The sequence below is a fragment of the Gossypium arboreum genome, chromosome 12 (genome assembly GCF_025698485.1).
Source record: "Gossypium arboreum isolate Shixiya-1 chromosome 12, ASM2569848v2, whole genome shotgun sequence".
NCBI classification, from domain to species: Eukaryota; Viridiplantae; Streptophyta; class Magnoliopsida; order Malvales; family Malvaceae; genus Gossypium; species Gossypium arboreum.
In genome coordinates, this window is record NC_069081.1 from 24,326,051 (window position 1) to 24,349,492 (window position 23,442).

At 33.8% G+C, this 23,442-nt stretch overlaps 1 protein-coding gene across 1 annotated transcript; it reads left to right on the forward strand.

Annotated features, from left to right (window-relative positions):
* The first annotated feature begins 1,761 nt into the window (after window positions 1–1,761).
* On the forward strand, window positions 1,762–2,567 carry LOC108478275 (protein RALF-like 34). Its single transcript, XM_017780714.2, has one exon. The coding sequence runs from the start codon at window positions 1,979–1,981 to the stop codon at window positions 2,375–2,377; it is 399 nt and encodes a 132-aa protein (XP_017636203.1). The 5' UTR covers window positions 1,762–1,978; the 3' UTR covers window positions 2,378–2,567.
* Window positions 2,568–23,442: the final 20,875 nt, after the last annotated feature.

The window sequence follows — 23,442 nt, forward strand, 5'->3', positions numbered from 1 at the left end:
TATCCTTTCAAACTAAAATGCACAATTGTAAATTTCATTATGTACAAAATTTTATTTTTACAAATCATTGCGTAATTAATATAGTTTCGAAAGAATAAGTAATTAACCTCGGCTTCCGAGTGTTGATCTAAGAGCAGCCTAATATCTTCCAGTCCCTTGGGTAGTCCCACGTAACTTGGCTCATAGTTTCACCTGTAAAAATAATATTTTAGTTTAAACATATAATAAATAAAAACATTTACTGTACAAACTATGCATTTATTAATAAGTGATTTTTCCCTTTTCATCAATGGAAACATGTGTGGGTCGTTCACTCGGGGACGTAGAAATGATAACCGCCACCAGGCCCACGACTGTAGTAGGAGCAAGCAACCACTGATTTACATCTTATCTGGTTTTATGGCCCGACACAACTCTCGGTATAATGTGCCCAACACGGCTAATCCCCAACTCAGTTGTCCGCATTCTTTGAAGTTTACTAGGTGTAGTAGCCACCTTATGTGTACCAAATTTCAAGATTTTTCGGGCATTAAAATGCCCTTGATTAATTAAAGGATGAATGCTTGGGCGTATTGTTCTTTGACGACCTCAGTCGCGTGCAGAGGAAACTTATCAAAATTTTTCGCCAACTAATTCATCGATATCCGGCCACCATCAAACTTGTTCAGGACCTTCCCCAATAATGCAGTCCAGAGATCCTCTTTATCGGGAACTATCGTTGCTCCAGTGACGACCGACCCATCCATCAGTAGACCGAGTTGTAATGCCACGTCCTCTAGTGTGATTGTACACTCGCCATATGAAAAATGCAAAAATGTGTGTCCCGGGCCTCTATCTTTCCACCAATGTGCTGATGAGTCTAGGATCGAGTTTGTAGCCCCTAAGCATACGAGACGTATGCAAGAATCTTGCCTCTTACAAGTAACCAAAAATTTCGGTGATCGGAGGCTTTGTCAAATTATGTATGAACGCCTCCAAAACACGATCATCCGCTTATTTATAATGATAAAAAATATTTTAATTAAAAAAATAATTTAAATTTAACTTAATCGAAAATAACGAAAATTAAATTTTTATCTTACCATTATTGCTTAAGCGGCAGAAATGTGATTGTCGTTGAAACGAATTAGAAAGGTTGCCATTCGTGAAAATTTAATCCGAACGAATAAAATACACAATAATTAAAAAAAATAAGATTTTTAAATGAGAATACTGAAAAATTTAGAAAAAAAACTTGAGAAAATTGAGAGAGTTAAGAAATTAAAAAGAATTGAGAGAATATGATCTGAGTGAAAAATAAATAAATTTGGGGCGTATTTATAGGTAAAGAAAATGATTGTTGCCCCCTTTTAAATTTTTTATCATTACACGACCAATGTTTAAAGAGCCATTAGATTTGACCATTGAGAAAAAATGCGACCAACTAAACATACTTTCTATCTCTATCTTATAAAAATAACCTAGCTAATTAAAAAAAAAAAAAAGCTTTTAAGCTCAATTAAAAAAAAGGGGCTAATTTAGCCGTCTTAATTGCAACAAAATTACATTTTGAGAAAAAATTGTAAAGAAAATCAAGGGGCCCAATGTAGTTCGACCACGTCAGGCTAGCGGCCAGCCGCGTCCATCTCCATCATCACCTCCATCGCATGTGCACCATGTCCCCCTATCATAAACATAATACATCAACGACCTTGATTGAATCAATAATGTACCCACAAACATCACAAAATCAACGGCAAAAGCCAATCTAAAACCATGGAACTCTACCACACAGAACATGATCAATTCCATTTGATTGGTTCAAGAACCGAAGCACGCGTTAATGGAGGGCATCGATTGAAAGCACAGCTGTAAATCAATCATCTCTGTGCTCATTGTGACCCCATTTGTCCCCTTAAACCAAACCCCCAAACCAAAACCACTTCAATTATTCCCTTCTGCATCCAAAACTCTCCTTGCAAGCAACTTGCTACTGAGAATGGCTTCTTCTTCACTTCTCAGCAAGCTCCTTTTGCTCCTTTTCATATCTTACATTGTGTTGTGGAGCTCGAAAGTGGATGCCCAAGTTGAAGAGACAAGCTTGAAGCTGATGAGAGATGCTTTGGAATGGCCGCTTTCTGTGTCACTTTACAGTGACTTAAACGACAATGAAGGTGAAGAAGAGGTAGATGGTGAAGAGGAAACTGGGCATAGTCGTAGATCTTTGTTTTGGACGAGAATGAGGTATTACATTTCGTACGCGGCGCTTTCTGCTAATAGAATCCCATGTCCCCCAAGATCAGGAAGGTCTTATTATACCAACAACTGTTTCAAGGCACATGGACCAGTCCACCCTTACTCTAGAGGATGCTCCAGGATTACCCGCTGCAGGAGATGAGGTTTTCTTTTTTGTTTTTCTTTTTAGAGGATGCTTTGGGTTTGTACTATTTTTATGTGTATTTTGTGAGAACTATGGAGGAATTGAGTGTTGAGGTTTCGGGTTTTGCCATTTTTGTGAGTTTTTGTTTCTTGTTTTAATATGTGGATTAGCAATGTAATTATGAACCTATGATGTGTGATTTGGTTAAGATACTCTTAAGGTTATGGTTATGGTAGTTACTGTATGTCTACATCATTGTGAATTTCATCATTTCATATAATACTTAAAACTATGAAATACTTAAAACTACTTTGGTTAAACTACTACTTTTGGTTTGCTGTCACAAACATATTAAATAATATTTAAATTTTAATAAATTAATATAGATTTTAAAACATGTCCTTTGCATTTTCAGTGTGATCAACATTGTTATGTGGCCTAATACTATTAAGAATTTTGTTACCCATTGTCTCTTTGGCATTTGCATCGATAGTACAAACTATTTGAATAAAAATATAATTATGAAATAAAAATAATAATTTTTAAATTTGTTTGACTAATAGAGTGTAATTATATTGTAATTTTTATATCATGTTACATAGTTACATAATTTATTTTTTAAAATATTAATTATTATAAAACATTCTTGTATGATAAAAATTTATAAACAAGTAATAAAAGTTAAAATCAAATCATCATATGTAATATATTAGTCTAAGAAAATAGTTAATAATACGATTATTAATAAAAATAATAAGAAAAATGAAAATTATATAAAATTTTATCTAATTGCTCTAGCATTTATATTTGTTGGACTATTCCCTTTAAAAGTTAACATATACTATTTATCATCATTTGTTGGTCTTTGATCATATTTTTCATCATTTGAATCTGAATCTGTATTATTACCGTATATTTTTTCGAAGTATAAATCATCTCGATTCCACTTACAAATGAAGTTATGAAGCATGCAATATACTAGTACCATTCATTTTTGTTTTTCAAAGTATAGAACATCTCAGTTCCATGTTAACATGCCACACTAACATCATTTTCCACATCAGCATACTTAACAGTCAAATCAATCAACTGATAATTTTTATTAATAAAAAAACTTAATTGATTGTTTTTCATTAAAGTTTTAATAGTATATGTCTTTTTAAGGTTTTAATTAATTTTTTAAAAATTTACTAAGAGATTTTTTATCATTAAATAAAAATTTCAAATAATAAAATATCTTTTATTTTTTATTATATTATAAAATGAAATTAAAAAATATAATTTTATATTCTTTTATATATAGTCTCTATTTATTTCAACTATATAATTGAACTAAGTTGGATACAACCTACTAACAATAAGTAATATTAATTATTAATAATAATACATATCATTATTAATTATTAATAAAAATATTATACTTAGGACAATTATTTAATTCACCCCATTCAAGTAAAAAACCTCTATAAGTAAGTTTAGGATGCGATGCCAAGTGCCTTTTTTAATTACTTTAGGTTAAATTCTGTTGCTCATCTTAGTACTATATGAAAGTTGTGAATTTTGTTGTATTTTAGTTCGATCAATTCAGTTTTTGTATTTTTCAAATTAGTCAATTTAGTCCTTATCCTTTTTGAGTTTGTCGATTCTTGTCTCGACCCAAATATTAACAATTAAAATGGTTTGGTTATATTCAATTATTACTCCTGTACTATAGTACAATTATAGATTTTAGTATTTATTCTACAATTGGATCATTTTAAGTCTATATTTTTTTATTTTTTGAAATTTCAATCTTGACACAAGTGATAGTCATTAATCCATTAATTGGATTTTTAGTGAGTAAGATGTGAAAATAATAATGATGGGCTTAGTTTCCCTCAAAGCCCAATCACAAGATCCAAATTCAAGCAGTTGAAGTCAAAATTCAACTTATTTGTTCAAGACTTTATCATAAATAAATTTTGAGAAGAAAATTTGAAGATCTAAGCCAACGGATTCTGGAGTTCAATACGAAGCGAGGATTTTGTTCGTGGACTTAAATCTCAATCCATGATGACAAGTCCATGTGGAAGATGTTAACAAGCTTAGGTGTTACACTTCAAGGACCCAATCAAGCCCACACACCTAGCCATGTTATAATCACTTGACTTGTGGTGCATCTTTAGAAGGGACCTAGGCATTTCTGGGCCAATATGTCTCATATTAATTGAAGACCTGCCTCTTAGCTTCACAATGCACTTTAAATCACTTGATTTCAAGTTCAAGAACTCAAGTTATAACTGTTTTAGTGAAGACTATATAAGCAAAATTTTTGGACGAAATTATTACGGAATTATGACTTCCGGGCTTTTAATTCAAGTTTAAATCATATTGGGTTTAATTTTTAGGCTTAATTTTTATTATATATGAGCCCAATATTGTATTTATTAAGTTATTATTTTATTATTTACTTATTTCGGATTTTGGATTTTTTTAGGAGTTTATGTCAATAAGAAAGTTTAGTTTAAAACTGCTTCTTGTTTAGATTAATTAGAGTTTCAGTGAACTTGAGAGTTTTATTTAGGTGTACTTTGCTAGCCTATATAAAGGCCTCTTCATCGTACAAAATTCATCAATTCATTTAGCAACTTTTTTCTTTTGAGTTAATAAAATTCTCTTTGAGTTTTTCTTTTCAGAAATTTCTCGAGTTTTCTTTTAGAAGAATTTTAACAAGCTTTTTAGATTGTGGGGATAATCTTCAAATTTTTTTTTCCAAGTTTTCTTTCTTGGAGAAAAAAATTAGAGTCATTTGAAGGGGGTTGTGTTGGATTTGGTGCTTTGAGTGTAGTATATATGTTTGTAAACTTGTAATTTTTTTCGAATAGATTGGTTAATGAAACAATTCATGGATGACGTATAATGTCCTTATGTGTTTTTTGCATGCAAATCAAAACAAAAGAAAATATTGGCTTACTAGTTGTCTAATGTTTAAACTAATATTAAAAGGTATTATATGGTCTGATCGTAATACAAAAAGACAACTTATATTAGTATACAAACCTAAATATGTCCTTAGTCTAATAAAAAATAAGCAAGTTGATTGAAAGATTAATATGACATCTATTAAGCCTAATTAGGGAGATGCCTTGTCTTGGGCATCGAAGCAGATGACTTCCAGAAGATAGAGATATAGAAATGACTGACTGGACTGACAGTACACCGGACTGGACTCAAGAAGAATAGATCTTGAATCCGTTTATGAATTTTTAACTTGTGAAGTTTAAAGTGTGGCATACCTTAATCTTGAGTGGATGGCGGAGTATGTATGTGTGTGTCGGAAAATCAGGTTTAGAAAACGCAACGGAAAATAAATTTAGGGAAAAACAAAAGTTTTAAATTTTTTTTTCAAAACAAGAACTTGGTTGTGATATCTAAAGTACTAAACGCTTAATTAAAATTGTACTTTTTCGATTTGTATAAGATGAAATCTTCTCTGCTATCCTCAAGCTCACATTTGCCGAGTGTGGGTTCGCTTCAAATTAGAAATTTTTTCACAAAAATTGCCAGTGGAGTAATTTTGCAATTTCTCTAAACTTTTGGGCCAGGTTATAAATAAGAAGAATATCTCTAAATTTTTTTTGAAATAATTTCTTTAGAGAATTTTCTCTCTACAACTTTTTCTTAAATTCAAGTGCGTATAAATAGTGACCCAAGGCTCTCTTTATATAGGAAGAGTTTAGAGAGTTCAACTATGATTAAATCTTATTAAACAAATATAATATTTATCTACAAGATAAACATTAAATTAAATTTAATATTAAAATAACCACTTTAATATTAAATTAATAAAATATTATTAAGATAAGTATTAAAATAAATTTAATATTAAATCTATTAAAATAATATTATTTTTTTAATTAATTAATATGAAATCAAATTCTTTAATAGAGTCCCAGTAGGAGTGTAATTCTTCCGCAACTTAACCACTGAAGACCCACCGTTTCCGACCATTTATTGGTCATCGAAATGTCACCGTCGTAGTCGCTGGCACACCAAGCTGGTTCGATTTTTACTGGTTCGGTCCGATTCTAGTGACGGCCTGATCGGTCCTATTTGACCAATTTTTGGGTTTTGGTATCGGTTTTGGGCTCTTAGCCTAATTTCTGATCTCAGGTCAAATTTTCAAGGTCAATTGCCCATTGGGCCATTTGTTTGACTTGAAATTAATTTCTAAAAGTACCATATTAATTTTAATTAATTTGATTAATTAAATTTTACTTGATCAAAATTAATTTTCCCAAAAATCACTTAGATTTTTCAAATTAAATTTTCAAGAAATTTCTTTAATCAAATTCTCTAGTTGAACAATTCTTACGACCGCCTAATTTAATTCCACATCGAATAAATCGACTCAATTAAATTATTTCTAAAGTCATAGAATTTTCTTCTAATTCAAATGCAGTTTGATCGAGTTTTTGTTGAGCTAGCGGAGGGACCAATCAGACATATACATTGTAACACCCCTAACCCATAACCGTTGCCGGAATAGGTTAAGAGGCATTACTGGACTTGTAACTCAATTCAGAACAATCATTAATCAAATGTCATATCATTTCAGTAAATATCATTCATTCACATTCAATATGTATTTAAATCGAGCATACAAAGCTTTAATCATGCACTCGGGACTAAATCGATAACATATTAAAATTTTGGAAACTTAGAAAAATTTTAACACTTTAAGTGTCACACGCCTGTGTGAACAGGCACACAGCCAATAGACACGCCCATGTCTTAGACCGTGTGGAAACAAGGCATACATACTGACTTGTGTCACATGACTGAGGACACGCCCGTGTGCTATGGCTGTGGGAAAACTAGAGAGGTTACTGACTTGGGTCACACGGTCGACCATACGCCCTATGTGCCAGCCCCTGTGTCACACACGGCCAGTAGACACGCCCGTATGTCTATGCCATGCCAAACTTGTAGGGTATACTGACTTAATTCAAAAGGGTACCCTAGAGGACACACAGCCGTACAACATGACCGCGTGTCGCACACGGCTGAGACACACGCCCGTGTCTCTGCCCGTGTAGACAAAAATAGGCCATTCGTAAAGCCATTTTGCCACCCTATAAACACAATCATTTACAAGAATAAATGAACACATTTTTACAACTCAACAGGCAGCCAAGATAACCATTTCAATACACATTATTTTCCATATCAAAACCTAACAATTACATACTCAAATACCTATTTAACAACATGCATAATCCATTCATTTAACAACTACATATCAAAACTTCACTTGCATAATTTCATTCCATCATTACCTTGCCAAAACATACCATAATTCAACACTTAATTCAACCAAAACATAATACCAAAATAAGCCAAATCACATGAATTAACTTATACACAAAAACATACCAAAGTCATGATATCAATTAACATAACTATCATCTTTTAACTACCCTATACATGTCATATTTACATATATCCACAAGATCAAAAGTACCAATCTGAAATTGGATAGTGTGATGTGCAACTCTGACTTGTTCGAAACAAACGAGCTAACGAACCTCTATAAAACATAGAAAAAGAAACAGAGTAAGCTTTATAGCTTAGTAAGCCCATATAATTTAGAATTAAACTTACCATTTATACATAATCAAAGCAATACATAAAGTGCAACCAATTCAATTAACAAATACCTAATCACAAGTATTCATTACATGTTAGTCATTTAAAAATACATGAAATCATCCATTAATACAATACTTTGCATCAATCCAAATTCATAAATCATATATATATAACATTAGTAGCATTTATAAACCGTAACTCATCCGTATAAACAGTATTTGTGCCCGTTGAACCTATTAGAAATTCAAAGGGTACTCAGGTGAATAACATCAATAATCCATCAATTCATTATCATTGATGCTTTTTCGTGCCATGATCGGTAAGCTCCTACTGAGCTGATGAATAGTAAGCTTTATTGAGCTAAAACAGTAAACTCTATCAAGCTGAACAGTAAGCTCATACGAGCTAAATCAGTAAGCTCCAATGAGCTAAAAACAGTAAGCTCTTACGAGCTGATATATCGATAAGTTCATATGAGCTGTGGTGAGTCTGCAACAAATGCAGGAGCTCAACCAAATTGGTAACCCTAGTGACATGTCACTCGTATCCTATAAATTCATACAGTTTAAACGGGGCTCGGTAACAAGTATAACATATCAATAAGGCATTTGTATTTCAAATATATCAATTACTCAATCACAAATATTCATTTCAAATATTTTCGAATATATAGAAGTTCAATTCTAATTATACGAACTTACCTCGTATCCTCGGATAAAACTATCGGCTATTCGTCCACTTTTCGTTTTCCTTGATCTAGTTCCGGTATTTGCTTATCTTGATCTATATAATATCAAATTAACTCATTCAAACTTTCATTCAATTCAATTTAGCCTAAAATATTCATTTTGGCTAATTTACAATTTTACCCCTAGACTTTTGACTATATTTAGTACTTAACACATAAAAATGAAAAATTGTATAATTAGGCCATAACCCATGATAATTGAATTTCATAGAGACTCCTAGCAGCCCATATTTTCATTATTTCATACTTTTAACCACATAATTTTACATTTTCTCAATTAAATCCCTATTTGACATTTTTGTCAAAAATCACTTTACAAAACATATAAAACTATCATCAAACTTCCATAATCTATCATTAAACATCAAAGAACTCAAGTATTCAACAATGACACTTTACAAAATCATGAACAAATTCAAAAATTAAGGTACGAGCTAGCTAGAATACGAAGCAACGATCTCAAAAACATAAAAATCATTAAAAAATCGAGCAAAAACCGTACCTAATTGAAGAATTTATCAATATCAAATGTAAAACCCTATGTTTAGCTTCTTCTTCCTCAAATTTTCGGTGCATGTAGATGAGAATAAGACTTTAATTTGTTTTTTATTTTATTAACCTTTAATTTCTAAATTACCTAAATAACCTTATTACTTAAACATCATTTAAACAATGTCCAAGAATGTCCACTTACATTATAAATGGACTAATTACATGTTAAGGAATTCCATATTAATAAACCATAGCTATTTAATACTTTTAAACAATAGAACTCAACTCTTATGCGTTACACGATTTAATCTTTTTTACCGAATTAAGCATCTAAACAGTAAAATTTCTTAACGAAACTTTCACATAATTAGTCTATCATGCTATAGACCTTATTAAAATAATAAAATAAATATTTTGACTTCGGATTTGTGGTCCCAAAACCACTGTTTCGATTTGACCTAAAAACGGGCTGTTACATACATTTAGGCTCTAGTAATTGCAATTATGTTCAGAAGCATCGTTAGATAATTCACAATTACTTAATCATGAAGTCAATCCATAAGAAGTACCATGATTGAAAACTCCTTACTATATACTCTTTACAAAGCAATTCATCCAATTACTTTGCCCAATGACCTCGTCATGTGTGTGTTACCCTCATATAATATCCTTAATTCCTTTGAGTTCAATCCGTTCACTCAATACAATCTTATTTTATCTTATTGTCACCATTGTGTCTTCTTAATGATTAATATGATCACTGTCAATAAATGACTGTGATAAATTGTTCGTTTTAGAACAAATAACATGTGACCACGTTCTATATTTATCAATCCACACAATGATAATGAGAGAATATAGTTAAATTTTTAATTGAGCTATGAATTCCACTATTACTAGTAAAGTAGTGGCATACACAAGTTATGTACCCAATATACTGGCTATTGACCCAATCATTTTTAGACCATAAGCCTCCACTTATATCAAAGCACATGAGTTACATACACATGGTTATTGACTAACTCAAGATTTAGGTAAATCACACCATGAATGTCGCAAGTGAATTAATTCAAAAATGAATTCAGAATTAATTTATTTTGAGTCCAGTGCAATGTATCATTCTGTCAATAAATACATCTATGTCTCTACCCGTGGAGTCAATTGCTTCGATAGCCAAGACTAGTAATCTTCTTAATTGGAATTGTAGACGACATAATAATTATTTTCACTATTTGAATCAAATGCTTACTTTGATTCTTTTATAGGATTACAAACTCATTTAGATTATCTATTAAAGTATGCTATCTTTCTCGCAATGTAAACGTTTTTACAGTGCCACTTATCATTAATTTAAACTTAGACAATTAATTAACTAATATTTGTTTGTCACAATTTCGCTATACTTGTAAAATATGAAAGACAAAAATGCAAAAGACATAATATGAAATGTGAAATTTTTTCATTCATAGTTCAAATACATAGAAAACAATTACACGTTTACTACAATATGGACACATTTCCCAACTATAACACCCTGAATTTTGGTCTAGAAGTTTTAAGGGTTTTGGTTATGGTCAATGAGTAGGTTGTGCTATTGTGTTTAGTTGCGTGTTTAAGTGACAGAATGGGCCTGCTGGCCTGGTGGTTGAGTGAGTGTTAGTCAACCTCTGGTTTCTAGGTCCGAGTCTTGTGTGTGTATTTTGGAGAAACATTTTATTGCATTTTGTTTTGAGTAGCGGGTTTTTTTTAAGTTAATTTATAAAACGGTTATTTTTTTCCTTTGCTTCTGTTTTTTTCTTTTGCTTCTATTCTTTTTGCTTTTTCTTTATTTTCCTTTGAAAACGATTCTTACTAGTGGATATTGGAGAGTTTCGCTCCTCCGTCGTCAAGTCAGTGTTAGGGCATCTCTGATTGCGAATCAGGTATGGGTTCTGCATCCTTCCTTATTTATTTGCAAATTCTCGAATCAACTTTGTGAAAGTCAGCATTTTATGCATGTGTTGGCAAATCAATTATTTATGATGTGGTATCACTATCTTATGTTTATAATTTTTATAATTTGGTGTAATTTTGAACTATCGAGGGCTGGATAGTGCTTTGTGGAAGAGAGCACGTTTTTCGAGGTTATTTTAGAGTGGTTTTGTGACCACACGGATGGCCACACTAGCATGTGCCATTTCACACGGCCGCGTGCTTTTGGGAATTAGGACTTCTAGGCTGATTTGGGCGCCATGCGGCCTGGCCACATGGCCTTGTGGTACATTTGGGGATTTTTGACTATTTTTACACGCCCGTGTCCCTTGGGTACACGGGCGTGTGTGATTGGGAGTTAGGGATTTAGTGATTTGGTGCCACACGGTCGTGTGGCTAATTTGGGAATTTAGGGATCCCACATGGGTGTGTGTTTTGGACACAACTATGTCTAGTGGGCACACGAGTGCGTGAGACTTTCATACAATCGTGTCTGCCCTGTACTCTATTTTAGCATTTATTTTGGATAGTGAGTTGCACGGTCTATTCACAGGGCCGTGTCCCTGTTTCACATGGGTGTGTACCTCAGCCACACGGCCGTGTGCCTCCCTCCACACGGGAGTTTTGACTCCCACACGGCCTAGGTTTTTCCACACAGTTGGAGCACACGGCCGTGTAGCTCTAAGTCACTTATTTTGGTTCTGTGTGTGTTTTTGATCTGAGAATATGTCTATGTGTTTCGGCCTTGGCTGATCTTTAGATAGGGTGGCTAAAAATTCTGATTGGGCTTCGGCTTATGTGATATCTGTGAGTGTTGTGTGAGATGTTTGATTCTGAATTTGATTTGTTGGGTGTATGTGCATATCTGCTACTGTCTAATTGTCAATTGACGTGTTCATTGTTTCTGTAGGATTGAATACATCCATGTACTTGCATAAAGTATTTTGAGATTGGTTGTGAAGAGAAGGAAGACTGATGCTGTTCTGATCTGGCAGTTTAATTGCAAGCTTATTTATATAGCAGTTTATCGTACTGTACCACACGTACATCAACTTTACTGCGTACCATTATCTGAACTGGCAGTTTAAACTACATCATGACTGTATAGTGGATTACCCCATTGCATTGTTTTGCATATATGTCAGCTCTGCTATGTATTGATATCTGAGTGGCTTAGTCCACATACATGGTGTGTAGGGTTGGATGGGCCTTTCGAGGTCCTATGTGGTGTGTTTCAGTTGGATGAGCTGAATCAACTCTTATGCAGTATGATCAGGGGACGGAGAGGTGTGTTGGCTAGACGAGTGGGTTTTATTACTTGACTACATTTCATACGCATCTGTTTGAGTGTTTCTGGTTGCAAAATTATCTGACTGTATCTTGTCTGACTGGGTGTGACGTGGTGTGCTTGAGTTGTTATGTTCTCTTGGAACGTTTGGTTCCAAGTATGCTTTCTGGCTCTATGAGTGTTTGTAAGTCTGTTGCACTCGGGAATTGAGTTTGGTAATTTTATTTTAAGTCTTGTTTTAAACTCACACTAAGCTCGTGTAGCTCACCCCCTTAGTGGTTTCCCTTACAGGTACGCTTGGTTTCGGTAGCTGGAATCGGTATGCGGAGGTTTCAGACAGTCTTTGTTGAAAATAAATTATCGCTTAGCTTTTCAGCTTTTGTTTGGTTTACCATTTTGATCTGTAGGATTTTAACTGCGGTACAAGTTTTGTTTGGAAATTACCGCTCATACATTTTATCTCATTTATATATTAGGTTTAACTGTAATTCTTTTGTTTGGAAGCCAACGCTAAATTATTTTCGGTTTATCAGACTTAAAATGCGGTAGTGGGAGTTGAGACAATATGTTTTATAAAATTTTCCTACGATCACTTTGGTGATCAATATAACCCCGGGATTTGGTCTAAACTTCTAGGCCGGGTTTAGGGTGTTACACCAATAGTATGACTTGTATACTTTGTTGTAAGTAAAAACTTAAGTTCAAATAGATAAAGAATCGAAAGCTGGTGCATTGTGTCTACGAATTCTGTAGTATGTAGCATCAATTACAATAGTGGATTTTATAGCCTGAGATATGAGTAAATGATATCCTCTTATTGCCATTACATGGTTGATGAAAAGTGAACATGACCACGGGTCATTCGTCTTTGTGATGAATGACTTGATTGCTATTTGATAGTAATTGATTTTTCATGAAGATTTAATGGTTACCATGACATAAAATAGGATAATATAGGGAGAGCAGATTTATCCCAAAGAGATTAAGTATATCTTATAAGTGTAACACACTTATGACAAGGTCATTGGATGAACACTGATCGAGTTACATTTGTAATGGCACGCTATTGGGGAAAGCTTAGTCACAATACTATGGTGGAATGACTTTGTGACTAAATGAGTTTATAATTAATAGCTGAAAAGCTGAAACTTAATTATAAATCATTTGAGTTCTAATCGTATGTTGAATTAAATGAACATAAATGATAAAGTTGGAGAAATGAGAAACATTTGGAAATGAATGGGGTTTTCTCCAAAATGAAAATGACCTGGAAATGAAGTTATGGTTTTTGAATTAAATTAAGTTCGAAAAGGGAAATAAATTATTTAGTCATAGTGAATCCGTTGAATATAGAAATACTAAATATATTTTCTCATAGATTCTTTTACTGTAAAGTCATTATGATTTTAACAAAATTAGAATTGGGTTGAGAAAATTATTTAATTAAAAAAAATTAAAGATGCTATTTAGGAAATAAAAAAAATATCGAGTTGGATTGAATTATAAAGTATTGGGTTAAAAGTCTAGGAAGTGTAATGGCCCAGTTTCTAGTGGTGTCGAGAAAGGTGAGTTTAGGATCCCATTTTCGTAAACCGAGCTTGTAAATATTTAATAATAATATTTATGAAATTAAAGATGAATTCGATTTTAGACTGTAACGCCCAGATACCCAACCTGATTGTCGGACCCGAGCTACAAGGTGTCACATTTGTTATTGTAACTCTCCAGTTTGTGCAAGTGTACACAGTCATTATCAAGTAATAAGTAAGTATCGAGTTATCGTCTCCACAGGGATTGTATTTGTGCTAAGTCAATTAATTTGTAAAATTATATTAACAATTTGATAAATAAAAACAATATAATTGAGAAGTGATGAAAAATTAAGTATAAGAAACTAATGCAATGATCTCTAATGCAGTTTATGCTAAGTATGCAAACTATATGAATGAAATAGATTTTAGCAGAATTAACACAATAAGCAACAATTATAACATAAATAAGCTAGGACAATTACTTTAATTAAACTCAAATTATTATCAACATGCTTATCAATATTCAAAAAAATATTCCATGGCAACTCGATCTTTCATGAGTTTGGAAACCACATTAGGTTCTTTCGAAATCCTTTATTTAGTAAATATGTATTTTACTGATCCTTATTTACTAAGGGTTTCTTAGTATTAGTACGAGGTAACAGGGACATGTTCGGTCTGAAACAGTTTAATCACACAAATCTAAAAACTATGCAGATAACAGAGCCGGTTAGGGTTGTTATGTAAGTTGCAATTTAATCGGGTTAGGATCTAAACTGAGCATGCACATTTCAATTATGCCTCCATTACTCGTCGTCTGGTTAGGATCGCTCAGCTAATTTAGGTGTATTTCAATCACGTATGAATGAAATACAGACTTGATTTTAATTGAAAACATGATCGATTGAGGCACAAACATTATAAGCATGAATCAAATAATTATTATTTAATCAAAGCAATCATCCTAACTTAAATAAAATTAAGCTATCTGTAATGCCCCAAATTTTGGGCCTTGATGAATTGGGCTTTGGGCTTTGGGTTTCATAAAATTTTTAAGTGAGTAAGAAAATGACAAGTGACATGTTGGCTTTAAGGGTTTAAGGAATTTGAAGTGTCTAGGTGTGTTGGAGAAGTTCTGGGTTTGAGTTTTGTGGTGAAGGAATTTTTATTAAATTATTAAAAGAATCAGGGTTGGGAGTAGATGGGTTTTTAAATAAAGATAGGGCGGAAAATGGCATCAAAAAGACTTGTGGAGGAGGGGCTAACTGACGCCACTTAGGGTGTAGGGAGGTGGCGTTAGTGGCTAGCAAGGAGATCCGAGGTTCGAATCCTAGCTTAGTATTTTTAGGAGTTTAATTTTGGCCCTCTAGAAGGTTGGAAGTGGCGTGAAGATGGACTCTAAGGGGAGTGTTCAGAAAAGAAAATTTAGGAAATAGATTGGGAAGTTATCAGGGAGAAAAACGAGGAGATGAGAAGGGGGAAGTGATGGAGCTGAATTGGGAATTAAAGGTCAGACAATTTGGCTAGAGGCTATAAATATGTGCTGAGTTTGGGATCCTAGGCTAATGCCAAATTCTTCATTTTTTTTAGTGCCGATTGGCTTTTCCATCTTTGCTAGCTGATTCTTTTGCCATTCTTTCTCTCCTCAGATCTTTTTTGATTTACCCTTTGGGTTAGCTGATTCCTTCTTCTACCCTTCTTCTTTAATTTGTGCCAAATAAACCTTATTCACCATATTAGTTTGAAAACCGAAAAGTCGAATCTCCCTTCAGCCGATTACTCTTTTGGGGTAAGTACCTTATCTCTTTTTCGGCTAGTATTGTTAATACCGATTACTCCCCTCCCTCACTCTTTTTAATCAACTTGGTAGGGAATTAGTATCGGATCTTGGATTTTAGCTCTTTGCCGAATTGCTCCTTAGGTGTTTTGCGGTTTTGGTAAGTATTCCTCTCTTATTGGCTAAGGTTGGCCAAATGGTCTTAAGTGAGATAAGAGGGTGAATTATGTTGGATGCTAGTCACCTAGTATTTGGTTTTAATGAGTAAGATTAATGCAGATCTAGGGAGTACGTGATCAAGAAAAAGCTATTAGGGATTGGTGTTCAAGGTAAGGTTAAGGTGAGGTTTCGATTTTTGGGTAAAATATGTATTAAGCATGCGATTAATTGAAAGGTGATATCGATTGTAGGTTTCAGGCTAAGGAAATTGCAGCACGCTTTATTACCAGGTGTGTACATACACTGCACACACAAGTAGAACGACAAAAGCCGAAATGCCGAAAAGTCAAAAGTTTGGCTACGGTAGTCTTGCGAGTGCGTGAACACTCGTGAGGAGAAAACTGATAGGTTATCTATGGCCCATGGGCGACTCCATGGACTTGGGCTAGCTAACCGGGTCAGAATAGGCTTAATGGGCCCGATGGGTTGTTGGGCCCATAATAGGACAAAAATTGATCATTGATGCTATGTGATAGAAATTCGTATATGAGCATGAATATAATGTGATTTGGGCCGAATGGGCCACATAAATGTGATTTGGCCTAAAGGGCCATATAAATGTGATTTGGGCCTAATGGGCCATGTGAATATAATTGGGTCTAGTGGGTCATATACAGGTATGTGAATTTGTCTGGCCTTTGTAAGGGGATTTGGGTTTAGTATATGATGACTACATAAAACTTAATTAATTTAATGCCACCATGGACAAGTCATAGGGTTAAGGTGTGGCAACGGGTATATGCATGTCTAGGATTGGATCTAGGGAGAGCTTAGTACTTAAGTGGTCTTAATGACTCACCTCCTCTTCTCTGGAATCCTACCTGGTGTATAGTATTCGTTCATATTAGCTCACGGGATTTGTTAACCGACCAAGGAAAAGTGAAAACCGTAATAATGGGAAAATTACCGAAATGCCCCTATGGGCGAAGATGCCCAAAATACCCCTATGTGTTGAATGTAAGTTTTAGGGATATGACATGCATATCTGCTGCATACATATGATATTCTGCTTAGGTTGCATATGGGTTGGGAAATATGGAATGGAGGAAGTATATGAGGATCGCAAGGTTGCTTGACAATCGTGGATCTACCGACGGCTTTTAAGCCCAATGTATAAATGAAGGTAGTTCCGCAATCGGGCTACCATGGATGTGTATCGGTTGGGTGGGTCGATATTTATATCACTACATGATGTGTATCGGGGGACAGAGTTGGTGTGTAGCGGATGGATTATTGGGATAGGATTGCACTGCATTGCATTGCATGTTTGATGTATGGTGATTATTGAATGCTTGTTACTCGTCGAGGGTTGTACACACTGAGTTTGTGAAAACTCACCCCCTCTTTTATTTTATTTTCAAGTGATGCTCAGTAGAAGGTTCGATGTTTGGAGGGACTCTGGTTGGCCAGCTAGCAAGACAACTTTGGCTTGTTTTTAAAAGTTTCTATTTTATTAAGTACTTTTCAGACCGGAATGTAATAAGGCTTCCATTTTGTTATTATCTAGATTATTATTTTTTTGCATTGTAATTATGAGAAATTGAACATAGACTTCCCAAATCATAGTATGTTTTCTACGTTTTAGCAACTAAATTTTGAAATGACAGGTTTTCATAGGTTTTCATAAAATATATGTTATAAACAGGTTTTTGTGATTGAAAAGAGATTTTAATAAGTTTATTAAGTCATATTTTTTTTCAAGGAAGGGTTTTCAATGAAAATAAGGTTTTCGCTAAAACACTTCAATGTGATGCGCCAGATTCGGCCATAATGTCTGGGCCGAGTTTGGGGTGTTACACTATCATTGTTGTAAACAAGAACAGTAAACACTTAGCAAACATTCTTTAATTAAGTTAAAGAAAAGAAAGATTAAACCCAAATCAAAGTGGTTGTCTCCTAAGACCCTGATTGACGAGGGCTCCTTCGTTCCTTCGCTTCACTCCTTTGCTGATGGCTCTCCAAGGTGGCCGACCAAGGGTTTTTTAAGAGGCTAATTTGCTAAAAATACTTATGCAAAGATGATGATAGGCGTGAGGAGGAAAGAAAGCTAAGATTGTTAAGAGAGGAGAGAATGATGAATGAGTGAGGGATGATGGATAAGTGAGAAATGGGGTCTTATTTATAGGTGAGGCAAGGGAGCTAGTTTGCTAAAAATAGGAGTGTCCATCATTTGAAACTTCATCCAAGAGTGGCCAGCCATGATTTGTAGGAGTGTGGCTGATTTTTGCTTGATTTAAGTGCCACAACATCATTAGGATCAAGACTCGGTGAATTGCAAATCTTCGTGTAAATCTCCGATTTCTTCAACTCTTCAAGGACCTTGTGTAATTAAACCAAAATTTGATTTATGAACACCCATATGCAGCTGAAGTTTGGGTTGACTTGGTCCTCCATTTGGATGGTTTTGTAATCAACATAAAGCTTTTAGACCTGTCCAACAATAGTAGATAATTTAGAGGACCAAAGAATATAATTTAATCACTTTAATTAATCAATTTACTTAATTAATTAAAACCCAATTTATGAATGAAATATATTAAAATAAATTATTTAATATAACTTTATATTTTATTTTTAATTTAATCATGCATGGCCCACTTTATAGCTTGAAAATATAATAAAGAAACCACATTTTTGCATGAAAACAATATAATAAAGCATAAAATCACATTTTAATAATTTCTATGTCCCAATTTCATATTTTCATATATTTCATTAACTTATTAAACAATTACTTGGTTTTAACAACAAATTTAAGTAAAAGGTGACAGATTATATAGGAAAAATCCTATATATTTTTTAGTTTACACACCCCCAAACTTAAATCATTGCTCGTCCCGAGTAATGTTCATGCATAGCACAAGGTCTTGCTAAAGCAAAATTGCTAAAAGTGTAAGCAGCATCAATCCTTGCCCCATAATCATGTATTAATAAATCCATGCTCATAGATCTTCTTTATTAACAAGTAAATCATATGAAAACATTTTGAAAATTTTATACTAAGTTTCAAGATTTGCCAACATGAATCATAGTATGTATATATGTCACAACCCTAGATAACATTCTTCATTCAACATAATTTCTCCTCAATCAAGCAAAAAAATCATAAGGCTTATTTATGATCTTCATATGTTGAGCTTAGTACTTTCTCTCCACTAATGTAGGCGACATAATCATCAAATCCATAGGTCTTTTATAAGGTTGTAATGGGGCTCGGTTAGAGGTAAGGTTTTAAGAGATGGGACATTTCGATTTCAAAATCTTAATCTTTAACTTTGTCTTGGATTTCTTGAAATTCCACCTTTTTCTTTAAGTGATCCTTTGGAATACCCCCAAACTTATTTTGAACTCATGCTCATACATTTTTCTTTGTGGAAACTGAGGAAACTTTTCTTCGCTCTTTTATTTATTTATTTATTTATAAGTATGAGCACGTACATCCTCTAAAAATTTTCTCAAATGCCATTTACCAAGACAACTTTAGTTAAGACGGGTGCACAAAATTAGGATAACTTAAAAAGATCGAGATATGGCTTGTAATGTAGGTTCATTGCAATAAACAGGCCCTTTAAGCTAAAAATTATAGTTTTAACAGTCTAATATCATGAGGTGGGCTTGAAAAGGCTTAAACGATCCAAAAAAAATGGTGCCTATATCATCTTAGATTTTTATGTCTCCTAGGATTTCGCCTCAAGAAAGTTACTAAGTCAATTCTAAAGATATAAACAATCATGCATGTCTAATCTTAAAAGAAACTAAGTTTTCATGGCAAACATTACCTAAGACTAAGATCATGCAATCATTCCATTCTTCATGATAACATACAATCACTCAGATTAAATCATCATTCAGCTTGCATACAAGCTATCTCATTAACAAAGAATTTCTCTAAACATTCATTTATTAAAACATACTCATGAAAAAAATGATTTGAAACATACTTGAAAATTTTAAAGATTTTGAGCAATTATTTGCCTTACCCCCTTTAAAAAGAAGCAATGTCCTCATTGCAAGAACAAAGTAATGAATGAAAACTGAATACCAGGTAGGGTTAAAAAGAAAGAAAGGTGAGTCATCAAGACTACTTAAATACCAAGTCTTTCCTGATAATCCAATCCTATACATGTTCATTCCCACTACCATATCACTTAGTCTTTTTCTTTTTAAAGAAGCATTTATTCATGCTTGCTATGTTTTATTTTGCAGAAATTAAATCTTTTTTACTAAAAGAAACAAATTCCTAAAGACCTAAAATAAATAAATAAAAAGACAAGAATCCCTCTTTTTATTTTTCTAACTCATTCCCCTTGTCTTTTTCAGCTCCATCTCCACTTGCATCGTTAATATCTCCCATCCATGTCTCAAAGATAGCATCTAGGAATTCAGGAACAAAAGTATTAGAGATATTCTTAAAAGAATTTTGAATTGAGTCATCTCTAATTTTGGCATATTTCCAGTAAGTTTGTTGTTGATTGTGCATGAACTTGTACATATCCATCAAAATTGACAACTTCGATTTCCTTGAAGTACTTGTAGAAGTTGGCATGGGTGTTGTATATTCAGGTTCAACACTTAGCTTGACTGGTTCTTCTTCTGGCTCAACCCTTAGTTCAGGGTTTTCAGATCCTTCAACTAGTTTAGGATTGTTTGGTTCCTTATCAGATTCTTTTTCTTCAGTGTCTGTAACTGATTCAGTTTCAGTTTCATTTGTTGACTCCTTAGTTTTTGGCTCAGTTGGTTCTTCTTGCTCACCTTGATTCAGCTCATGCACCTTCTCTACTAACCTTTCAAGATCGTGACTTGTAATGCACCCTAGGAAAAATTTCCCCTTCAAATTCGCTTGTGTTTTAACACGGGCCCTTAAGCAAAGTGAAGTGATTAATGATGGGAAATAAACACTTCCTGTCTTCTTTTTAGCACAGTCAAAAATCTCCTTGAGAATAATTTTCCCAACATAACTGGACTTTTCTATCAAGATTGTATATAACAAGAGCACTCGATCCATCGAGATGGTGAAACTATGTGAGATAGGCATAAAATTGTAGCGAAAAAAATAAAACCATACCTTTGCTACTAGTTTTAGGTATTCCTTTCAGCAAGAATGGCTTCCATACTTTCTTATAATCCATTGGGATCCCGGATTTGTCACAACATCAAGTACTTGTTGAAGAAAATCCCAATTTATGTTGTTCATCATAGGGTAGTACTCATCTTCTTCAACATCAGGTAAGTTAAACAAATCATTGATGGACTTAGAAGTAAGAAGTACCTTTTTCTTCTAAACGATGACCTCAGTAGCATCTTGTGTGGTCAAACTTGCATAGAACTCTTGGACTAGTTCATCATCGGGAAGTGAACGAGCATCACAAAATCGTTCCCACTTGAGAGCATTGATTGTCTTTCTAATTGGCACAGGGACAACCATCAAATCATTACTCTTCAAATTAAAACCTTTTTCTGGCATCATAGGTTGATGCTTGAAAATTGAATCAAATCTCTCTTTTACTTCTTCATTGATCATAATCGGGTTTTTAGAAGTAGTCTTCGACGATCTAGTTCTTTTGCAAGACATGGTATTTTCCTAAAAATTCGGCAAAGTTCTGCTTACAGGGGAAGAAGTGAAATTGGTAAATGGGTAGGATTTGCTTTGGCAAACCTTGTGACGTCGAAGAGGTTACGGTAGTGAAGGCAACGTGCGGCATCAATAATGGTGTGCGGCGGTGATGTTAATGCTCTGACGATTCTCTTGCGGCGACACTAGGTGGTTTCAGTAAAAGACAAGAAATAGACTGGGGTTTCTTTCAGGATTTGAGGCTAGCAGTGAAAAAAAGAAGTTCAGGGATTTTAGGGTTAAGCAAATTGCTTTAAGGGATATAAAAATTAGTAGAACAAAGAAGGGTTTATATAGAGAAAAACAGGGCAACATGCAGCAAAAATTTAGTTAAGGTTACTTGGGCGGGAAGCAATGGAAGTGGCGGCAATAGGTGGGGATTTTTCCCTCCTATCTGCTGTCTTGGGCCTCAAATTCAGACTATATTTACAAACTTATTCAACAAAGAGAAACTGATTAGTACTTGGGCCAAATTTGACCCCCTTTATTAATATAAACATTTTAAATTAAACAAAATAAATTAAACTAGAAAGAAAAAAAATATTTTAAATCTTAATTAGAAAATTTCTTCTTAACAAATTACATTAAATTAATTCCCAAGAAAGGTTGGAGGGGTCACAGCGGTCTCGCTTAAGTTCCAATCTCCTTAGACAGAATTAATTAAATGTACTAAATTAAGAAAACAAATTTTGATTATTTATTTATTTACAAAATGAGTTCATAAAAAATCACTGGTCTGTTAATTTGAACGAGGATTCAACTCGCTTAACGTCACCATCACAATAATGCTTGAGACATTGGCCATTAACTTTAAACGTACCTCCGTAATTGTTGTATAATTCAATAGCTCCATAAGGATAAACTCGATAGATGGTATAAGGTCCTTTCCATCAGGATTTCAGCTTCCTAGGAAATAACTTCAGCCTTGAATTAAACAACAAAACCTTCTAGCCTATTTTTAAACTCGCGAGGTTGTATATAACTATCATGCCATCTTTTTTATCTTTCTTTACACATTTTGGCATTCTCATAGGAAAACAACCTCAACTCTTCCAACTCATCCATTTGTAACATCCTTCTCTTATCGGCTTGCTTAAGATCAAAATTCAACTTCTTCAAAGCCTAGTGAGCTCTATTCTCCAACTCTAATGGCAAATGACATGCCTTCCCAAAAACCAACCGATAAGGAGTCATTCCTAATGGTGTCTTAAATGCTATTCGATAGGCCCATAATGCATCATCGAGTGTTCAAGACCAATCTTTTCTGCTAGGGCGTACTACCTTTTTAAGGATACCTTTGATTTCACGGTTCACTCTTTCAACTCGCCCATTAGACTGAGGGTGATAGGCAGTAGCAATCTTATGCTTCACATCATATTTGTCAAGCAACCACTTAAGCCATTTGTTCACAAAGTGAGAACCTTCATCACTAATAATAGTTATTGGTGTCACAAATCGTGTAAACACATGCTTATATAGGAATCGTATGACTACCTTAGCATCATTTGTAAGGTATGCTTAAGCTTCAACCCATTTGGACACATAATCCACAACAACTAAGATGTATTTGTTCCCATACAAAGAAGGAAAAGGTCCTAAGAAGTCAATGCCCCATACATCGAATAATTCAATCTCCAAAATATTTGTTAAGGGCATTTCATTCCTCTGTGATATATTTTTGGTTCTTTGACAATTATCGCAGTTCTTCACATAAACATAAGAATCTTTAAATAGTGTAGGCCAAAAGAAACCTGCTTGCAAAATCTTTGCTGCAGTATGTGCACCACCAAAGTGTCCCTCACTTGGAGATGAAT